The 9692-nt window shown below is 47.5% G+C and overlaps 1 protein-coding gene across 7 annotated transcripts in view; it reads left to right on the forward strand.

Annotated features, from left to right (window-relative positions):
• GPRC5A (G protein-coupled receptor class C group 5 member A) overlaps positions 1-8863 on the forward strand; it is a 38257-nt gene extending 29394 nt beyond the window's left edge. For 4 of the 7 annotated variants that reach the window (XM_001501469.4, XM_070269926.1, XM_005610949.4 and 1 more), the window contains 3 exons: positions 4297-5225; positions 7491-7549; positions 7853-8863. In XM_001501469.4, coding sequence (XP_001501519.1) covers positions 4304-5225; positions 7491-7549; positions 7853-7936 — 1065 coding nt within the window. In that variant the 5' untranslated portion in view covers positions 4297-4303 and the 3' untranslated portion in view covers positions 7937-8863. Of the gene's footprint in view, positions 1-1510; positions 1734-4296; positions 5226-7490; positions 7550-7852 lie in introns of those variants that run through there. The other 3 variants (XM_070269929.1, XM_070269928.1, XM_070269927.1) reach the window with 2 other exon arrangements.
• The last annotated feature ends 829 nt before the right edge of the window (positions 8864-9692 follow it).

Below are 9692 nucleotides of genomic sequence, written 5' to 3' on the forward strand. Positions count from 1 at the left end.
TGAATTGAGAAGGATGACTCCAAAAAATTAGTCACTCACATAAAAACAATATTTACTAAGAAGTTTTTAAAAAGACATTTATGAAAGAATTGGGAAATATGAACCCTAACTGGATATTTGATATTAAAGGGTTATTGCTAATTTTTTAAGTGTAGTTACTTTAAAAAAGAGTTTTATCTTTTAGAGATACGTTGCCCGTAAAATGATATGATGTCTGGGATTTGCTTAAAAATAATCCAGCGAGTGGGGTGGGGGATGTGGATGAAGCAAAATTGGCTATATATTGATAATTTTTGAAATCAAGTGATGAGTACATGGGCCTCTATTATACTATTCTCTTTATTTTTGAGTGTACTTGAAAATTTCTCTAATAGAAATGTAAACATTTTTTAAAAAACAGTGTTTTAAAGGCCCTTCAGGGACTGTTTCTCCATCTCCCTTGCAGGATTGGGGCTAGGAGGTGGGGGGGGAAATTGGTTTTCTCCTCTCTGCACACCCACTGCCCATTGCTCTTGTCAATCTCTGGTCTGTGGGTGCCCGAGGCCCCTGGACACAGCCCCATCCTGCCCAGCTGCACCAGAAGGGAGGGGCCTAGAGGTCCAAGTTGGGGGCAGGAGGTCTCTGCCTTACTGTCCTTTTGTCTAGCACCAGAACTATCCTTGAGGCAAAAACATCGTCAATTTTTGTCAGTTTCAGAGTCATCAGGTTCAGAGTCCTTCATAATGATCAGGTAATTATGATAACAACCACCTGTCAGCTGAACAGCACTACCTTAAGGGGTGGGAAGGACCAGTTGGCAGGGAGGGGCTGGGAGGGTGACAGAAATGCCTTTCCCACTGGCCACCACCCTATGATTAACCTGAGAGGCAGTGAAGTGAAGAGGTGAAGGTCAGTGAGCGTGAAATGCACAGAGCCTGCGTCCTTTCCCTGTCCTCGCCGCCCTCTGATTAGACAGGGCTCCTCCTCTTCTGCATCCCCGGCCTGGACGGGAAGCGCTGTCTCCACCTCTTCCCCACACCCCTGCAGGGTGGCATTCGTGGGCCAGGTGCATCAGAACTTCAGTGCTTGTATTTCGGGGGCTGCCTGTTTCTGAAGCTTGTTTGCCTTTCTTTTCCTCCGCTTTCTTGTTCTGCACTGCCCTGTAGAGGTGGAACGTAAACCATTCTTTGCTCTGTGCTCTGCATGTGGCAGGGATGACTGGGACAATTTCCGTGGGGTAGGCTGCATGGGACAGACCCCTGGGGAGGAAAGGCTTGGGGCAGGCTGTGGCAGTAGTGGCACATTATGTCTGCCTGTCTGTCTCTTCCATGGCAGGAAACATGTCTGTTCTCCCTTTTATCAGTGAGTATCTAGAATAGTGGTTAGCACACGGTGGTGCTTAGGAAATATTTGCTGAATGAATGACTATCTCATATGAAGTTAAGCTTGGAGAGGCAAATTTCATTAAAAAGCTAGGAAGATAGATTTAAGCTATATCTAGTGTTCTTTTTTCTTTTCTTTTTTTTTTGAGGACAATTAGCCCTGAGCTAACATCTGCTGCCAATCCTCCTCTTTTTTTGCTGAGGAAGATTGGCCCTGAGCTAACATCTGTTCCCATCTTCCTCTACTTTATATGTGGGATGCCTGACATGGCATGGCCTGATAAGGGGTGTGTAGGTCCACACCCAGGATCCGAACCAGCGAACCTCAGGCTGCCAAGGGAGAGTGTGCGACCTTAACTGCTACACCACCAGGTTGGCCCCTATCTAGTGTTATTTTATTCTGACACCCCACACATTAATGTTCTAACATATACATAATCATTTACATATGTATATGTATGTGTTATATTGCATATATATACATGTATATGTACATACACATATTTTATGTATATAATTTCCCCCTAATTGCTGTGTGAATAAAACAATTCTGGTACAATGACTATCTCATGGAATTGCAAAGATGATTTTGCATCTTTAAGGGCAGCAGGTGTTTGAATTCTATGTTGAGGAGGATGCTCATTTTGCCTTCGATGGTCAGTGAGTGATGGTTTGTTTTATCTCCACTGTGCCAGTCTTTGGCTTGTGATTTTTTTGTGTGTGTGTGTGTGTGAGGAAGATTGGCCCTGAGCTAACATCTGTGCCAATCTGCCTCTATTTTGCAAATGAGACGTCACCACAGCCTGGCTTGATGAGTGGTGTGTAGGTCTGTGCCCAGGATCTGAACCAGCAGACCCTGGGCTGCCGAATAGAAGTGCATGGACTTAACCACTGTGCCACCGGGCCGGCTCCTCTGCCATGTGATTTGATCATGAAGAGACAGGACTGAAGGAGAAAGGAGGGCGTTCTTTTTTCCTGGGAGATCACAGCACCCCATAGTTGTTGGTACACCGTGGGAAGGGCCAGAGAAATCTCATTTACAAGCATTTATGGGGATGTGGAGAAGACATTCTGAGCTGTTTTTCTGCTATAAGGGAAGAGGCAGGATTGAGTGGGTGTTTTGTACCTTTTGCTGCTTCCCACTCCCGGCCAGTCCCCTTCTTTCCAATTTCCTCCTGCACGGTCTCTCCCTATTTGGCACTCGAAGGGGCCGAGATCGTTCCCTGGTGCTTTTCTAGGGAGGCAGCCTCAATGAGCCTTCCCTCCCCTGAACCACGGTTCTCTTCTAGTCGGTTCAAAACTTTTCACTGTTGAGTGAGCGATCCTATCAGGAAAAGAAAAACTAAAGTGAAAAAAAAAATTCCATGCACACATAGCATACAACAAAACAAAAAGAACAGTGTCGTAGAAACAAAAACAGTCAAGTAATTCAGAAAATAATTATACTTTGTTGTAAAAAATTATAGTTAGAAAAAACTGTTAAAACCTTAGCAATTTTGAATTTCAGCATCTTGCCTGACATTGACTTGGGAATTTGAGAACCATCCATTTTGAGGAAATGTACAAACTCCTCCTTTCAGTTTCTCGACTGATCTTCCCACGTGTGCCCTGCAGCCTTAGGCATTAGATGGCATGGGGTTTGGGAAATCAACGTTGACATGGAGGATGTGGGCACAGAGAAGGAAGCAGACCTGGGAGGTGAGGGGCAGATAATAGGATGTGTGCTGTTATCCATCCTGTCAGTGTCTAATTATGCAGAGCAGGGGAGTAGATTACCTGCTTTGTGGATGTCTATCACCCAGGAGCTCCTATCCTTTGTGAGACTGAACTAAGAGAACGGAATCAGGACCATAAACAGAGCTGGTTTATGGGGCTTCTGATGAGCGAGAGAAGGGGGAAGGGGAGAGGAAAAGAGAGAGAATGAGAATATCTCAGATTGCATTTTAAGGCCAATTAGAAGTCACTTGAGAGAGAGTCTCTATAGTAATTAAGTGCATGGATCCTACAGCCTGCATTCACATCCTGCCTTGGCCATTTCCTGGCTGTATGATGTTGGGTGAGTAACTTGACCTCTCCCTGCCTCAGTTTCCTCATCTGTAAAATAGAGATAATAATTTTTACCTTGTGGGGTTGCTATGAAATTAAACGAATTCATATATATGAAAGGTGATTAGAAGAATTTCTGATCCATGGTAAAAATGAGCATTAGCTGTTAGTAATATTTTTGTTGGATGCCCCACTGTTTTTTGTCTCATCCAGGACTTCCTTCCGGTAGCTCATTAACAGCTGGTTGTGACAGGAAAGACTCCTTCCCTCACTTTTTTGGAATTAGTAGAGCCATCCTAACAAACTTAAGGATGGAAAAAGTCCTTCTACTTTGTGACAGCATTGCTGGAGAAGAGGCTCCAAGGACCGAGACGGGAATGTTTGACCTTCTGGAGAGAAACCTACAATTCAGTTAGCTCCTCTCGTCCTTGAGAGAAGAGGATGCTCTCAAATAATGTCTGAAACAGGCCCAAAGATGGGAAAAGGCTTGAGACTGAGAAATTATGATTGAAGTCTTAACTTTAAGCTTAGCTATTTCCATGTTCACTAGTTCCTAAGAAAATACTAGGCAAAAATATCAGAAACCCTGGCTATATGTTTTGAAATGAGACTCTGACTCCCCTCAGCAGAGCACTGGGTCCTCCGGCTTCGGGGTAAATATTAATATCGTTAAATTGCGGGGAGGGAGGTATGAGATTTGTTCTGTTCCTTCCTCAGCCTTGAGACTTTGCCGCGAGAGGTGGAGAAAAGTTAGTAGCTTTATCTGATGTAGTAAGCTCAGGAGCAAAATGCTGCCTGAACATACAACATTTTTTCTGCTCTGTTTTGGTCCTCTGTGCCTGAGTTTGTTAGGAGATTCACACCCCTTCCCAACTTTGCTTTCATGCAGGACCAGAATGGCCACAACAGCCCCCAGAGGTTGCCACCAGGGCCTGAACTCCAGGTACTACAGGCTTTGTGATTTGAATGAAGCTTGGGGAATCGTCCTAGAAACATTGGCTGCCCTCGGGGTTGTGACCACGGTGGCCTTCATGCTCGCTCTCGTGATCCTCGTCAACAAGGTGCAGGACTCCAACAAGCGAAAAATGCTCCCGATCCAGTTTCTCTTCCTTGTCGGTGTGCTGGGCATCTTCGGCCTCACCTTCGCCTTCATCATCAAACTTGATAGCGGCACGGGGCCCACACGCTTCTTCCTCTTCGGTGTCCTCTTTTCCCTCTGCTTCTCCTGCCTCCTGACTCATGCTTCCAACTTGACAAAGCTGGTCCACGGGAGGGAGCCCCTCTCCTTGCTGGTGATGCTGGGCCTGGCTGTGGGCTTGAACCTGGTGCAGGACATCATTGCTATTGAATACGTCGTCCTCACCATGAACAGGACCAACACCGCAATCTTCTCTGAGCTCTCTGCTACTCGACGCAATGAAGACTTTGTCATGCTGCTCATCTATGTCCTCTTCTTGATGTTGCTGACCTTCTTCATGTCCTCCTTCACTGTCTCTGGATCCTTCCCTGGCTGGAAGAGACATGGAGCCTACATCTGCTTCACCACGCTCCTCTCCATCACCTGCTGGGTGGCATGGATCACCCTGCTCTTGGTTCCTAACCCTGGCCCCCAGTGGGATGATCTCATCCTCAGCGCAGCCTTGGTTATCAATGGCTGGATTTTCCTGTTGGCTTATGTTGTGCCTGAGTTTCAAGTGCTCACAAGGCAACAGAACTCCATGGATTATCCTCTCGAGGATTCTTTTTGTAAACCTAAACTCATGAAGCAGAGCTATGGTGTGGAGAACACAGCCTATTCTCCAGAGGAAATCGCTCAAGGTACACAAGCTGCTTGGGTGGAGAATGCCTTGTAGAAAGGTGGGGGAGAATCCTAGGCTATTATAACTGTAAGGAACATGCGGGATCATTGAGGTCATACCCCTGATAGAACAGATAAGGTCCCCAAGGCTCAGACCTTGCTTAAAATCACCCAGCTAGTTAGAGACAAGTAGAACTAGAAGCTAGCCTCTGGAGTCTTTATCAAGTACTTTCTGTACAATACCATGTAGGTTTCTCTGAATCAAGGATGGAACAAAGGAATGGGAAAAGAATGGCTAGAAAAATTCTTAGAGACAAGTAGGTGAGATTGTGTTTTTTATAAAAGACAACTAGACATTCCTTCCAGAAATGTGGAGCCTTTGTAGATTTGAATGCATAAAGCCAAGCCATGATTTCCTGTAGTGACCACAGAGCACAGAGCAGGAGACAGCCCCTTTATCATAAACCAGTGGGAGTCTGCATAAAGTTACCGAGGATTCTGATTTAGCCTGAAGAGCCACCATTCATTGCCCGTCTCTGAGCCCGTGAGAGGGAAGAGATCAGATCTGACACAAAAGAATCAAATGATTTTGCTCTTGCCTGGAGCTGTGAGTAGCTAGGTGCTCTGTTGTTGTTCTCATAAGAAGAAGAGGCTAGGGGCCGGCCTGGTGGCGCAGCGGTTAAGTGCGCACGTTCCGCTTCTTGGTGGCCTGGGGTTTGCCGGCCTGGATCCCGGGTGTGGACATGGCACCGCTTGGCAAAAGCCATGCTGTGGTAGGTGTCCCATATATAAAGTAGAGGAAGATGGGCATGGATGTTAGCTCAGGGGCAGTCTTCCTCAGCAAAAAGAGGAGGATTGGCAGTAGTTAGCTCAGGCCTAATCTTCCTCAAAAAAAAAAAAAAAAAAAGAGGCTAAACTGATGGCCAGAAACTGCCCTTGCCCAGAGGGATCTATTTGTTGACCTCCAGCATTTCCATTGATCTCTGGGTCTAATTGGAGAGCGGGAATGGGGTTGGGACAGGAGTGAGGGAGCTCCAAGGCCAGGTTCTTAGCCTCAGCTGAGAGTTTTCTTGCTCTTGAAGCCTGAGGTGCACAGGTTCTTGGGGCTCCTCGCTGCAGCTGTGGTCTATGCCCCCGGCCCTTGGGAAGCTTTTCACAGCCATAGCCCGGTGCCCCCTGCAGCTGTGCCCTCAGTCCAAACAAACCCATTCACTGCCTTTTCCTGCCTCCGTGTCTAGGCTCGTGGAGTGTCTGTCCTCGGCTTGACGTGCCCTTTGTCCTTACTGTTGCGATTTTTGAGTCACTCACTCCCTAAACTCCCTCAGTATTCACTCCACCTGCCCGCACATCTGTAGGACTTTAAAATGCTCTTATCAGAGTCTGTCCCATTCCCTAGTTATTTGTGTAGTGGTCATATAATCCTTCCTCTCCAGGGGCAGCCTCAGGGCAGGAATCATTCCAGCTCATCCTTATATTCTTCACAACATATTTCATATAGAAGGTGTTTAGGGGAGCTGGCCTGGTGGCACAGCCATTAAGTTCATGCGCTCCACTTTGTCGGCTGGGGGTTTGCTGATTCGGATCCTGGGCGCTGCTCATCAAGCCGTGCTGTGGCAGCATCCCACATAAAATAGCAGAAAGAGGAAGACTGGCAACAGACGTTAGCTCAGAGCCGATCTTCCTCACACACACACACACACAAGAAGGTGTTTAGGTATTTACTGAGTTAATTGGACAGGTAGATTTGGTGGGAGAGAAATGAATTGCTTGAAATTGTATTCATGATGATTGCACGTGTTTGCTCTTCTGTTCCTGAGTTGAAGTCCCTCTGATTTCCCCAAAATACATAGAAAACAATTGCTCATCAATTCTGCCCCTTCCCCCCCAAATAATAATAATAAATTGATTTCCGTTTGTCAGGCAGTGGAGGAAGTGGGTAAATCCTCAGTGAGATTCACTCTGGGTGCATCTCTGGCAGATCTATACCTGAAAAGACTGGTTTCCAATGTGCTCCTCGGATGAGGTGAGGATTGAGAAAGGCGTTTCCCTACTGAGCCTGTGCTGCTAGCTTTTCGTTTATTCAGTCAACATTGTCCTTACTCTGGGCCTGGGCCTGGGCTCAAGGACACAGTCTCTTCCAACACAAAGCTTACAGCCTCCAGGGAGATAGACAATTAAACAGATGAGGCGTCATGCTTTGATAAATGCCTCAGCTGGGCTCAACGCAGGTGGGAGCACGAGGGAGGGGACCCTAACGCTCTGATGGCTCCTCTTGTCTGTTTCAGGTCGGGAAGGGCCAGGTCACGAGCTCTACACCCCTTACTCCACCCATTTTCCGCTCCAGGTAAATGATCTCTTTCTCCCTTTTCATCGGCAGCCTTAGCACCCAGGGACATTTGTCCTTTGGGAATAGATGATGTTATGGTTCTGAAGGCCCCTCAATGGCCACCTTGAAGGATGACCTGTTTGCTTTCCTGTCATCTGCCTCATGGGGTTAGGACAGAAGACAGGAGCGCAGGGCCCAGGGAGCACGTTATGGGGACGCTCCAGAAGGGGAAGAAAATTAGGCTCCTGCCCATGTTAGAGCTGTGTTGAAATGGCCCAGAATTGGACTGAGTTTAATAAAATACGGTTGCTTTCTTTTCAGAATCCGACTCCCCCAAAGGATTTCTCCATTCCACGGGCCCACAGCCCTTACAGTGATTATGAAGGAAGGAAAGATGGCAGTTAACTGTTCTGAAGAGTGGGACTAACACAGCAAGTCAGCAGAACCAGCGGGGAATTCAAAAGGACGTGGGCTAAACCTGAGTCTTCTAAGGAAACTGTAGGAACCGTGGTGGGAAGAGCTTGCCTCCCCGCCAACCTCAACCTCTGTCCTTCTGTTCTGGAGTTGATGGCGGCTAATTAGACTCCAGTTCTTAGCACAACTCTAGCGTTTTCCTTTGTCCCAAGCTTAGGATACTCCTTGTCAGTGGGAGTGTGAGGCAACTCAGGGCTAGGCTCTCACAACTCCCTGTCACCTGACATGTGACTAAAGATCTGCTCATCTGACCACGTACTGGCTCAGGCCACTTCAGGAGCCACCTTGTCCCCTCAAGGCTGGTCTTGTGAGGTTGCTTGGCCTGGAGCAGAACTGCAAATCTGAGCAAAAACAGCAAAGGCCTGTCTCTCAGCCTTGCCCTGCCCAAATCTACACTGGAAGCCACCTTACTGGCACCCTCCCTTCTTGCCTGGGTGGGAGAGGCTAAAGGTCACCCTAAATTTACTCATCTCTGTGGTGCTGCCTAGCGCAGGGGCTCTATGGGTCCCCAGCACCGATTCACAGGTCACCCCTCTCTTCCTGCACCCTTCCCAAACTTGCTGTCAGTCCCCAGACCTCATCTCCCCTCTTTACCAGGAGTTCTCCTTCTGGGCCTCCCCAGTGTGGACATGTCCAGTTTCTCTGCCCGAAGGATTTGTGCACTGTCCTCGCTGTAAATTCCTGGCCCGGTGTCTTCTCCCATCCCCCGCTCCTCCGCCTCTGTAAATAGATTCGCACCGTGATCACCCCTGCCTTCTGTAACGGGGCATTGTCTACGAATGGGGAGTGTTCCTTGTCTAATAAGCTATTCGCTGTTCCTCACCTGGAGATGCAATAAAGATGTGGTGACAACCCTTTCATGTGGCAGCAGTTGTATGAGTGGTGGCATTAGACACGAGGGAGAGATGGCTGGCTCCGCTGTTGGCATCAAGTTGGAGCTGAAGTTCAAAGTTCAGTTTCACTAGATGTGGACTTGACCCGTCTCCATGTGTCTCTCCTTCTCCTTACATCTAAGACAAGTGTGTTTTCCCCAATTTTTGAGGTGAGCGGCAAGGGTGGCGGGGGGCCAGGAAGGGTCGTGGGCCCTGAGGTTTCGCTCCAGGAAGGCGGGAAGTGGCCGCCTTGGAATGGGGTTTGGCAGCCCCGGTGAGACCGGGAGGAGACCTCAAAGCCAGTTTCACGTTTCACCCAAGGTTTAATTATAGTAGGGGATAAATCCAGATCCCTTACTTGACGGGATTGGTTCATAGCATCTCTTGGAAAAGCCATGGTACTTAGCAATTATTATTTACTTAATCCCAGAAACAGCTCTGTGGGGCAGGGCAATAGGAAATTGCTCTTTGGTGAAGGAAAAAAAAAACTCCCTGTACACAGAAACTGAATGATGTTTAAAAATTTGTAGCTGAGTTAGGGAGTTACCTCCTGAGAGCCTGACGCTCTGCTTTTCATCAAAAGGAAAACCCAGAGTGGGAAGAGGTGAGGTTGGAGATGGATTAATGACACGCTGAACTGGGGATACTGACATTCCACAAAGGTTTGGTTGATTGTTTCCCTCATGGCTTTGCACTAACATGAGTGTAGTTTTGTACTGAAAAGGGGGGATTACAAATAATGACTTGGATCCTTCTAGACTATTCCAGTCTTTTGCAAGAGGCCATAACCCAGTGAGGTTTGCCAGAGGAAAAAC

Source organism: Equus caballus, chromosome 6, assembly GCF_041296265.1.
Source record: "Equus caballus isolate H_3958 breed thoroughbred chromosome 6, TB-T2T, whole genome shotgun sequence".
Lineage (NCBI taxonomy): Eukaryota > Metazoa > Chordata > Mammalia > Perissodactyla > Equidae > Equus > Equus caballus.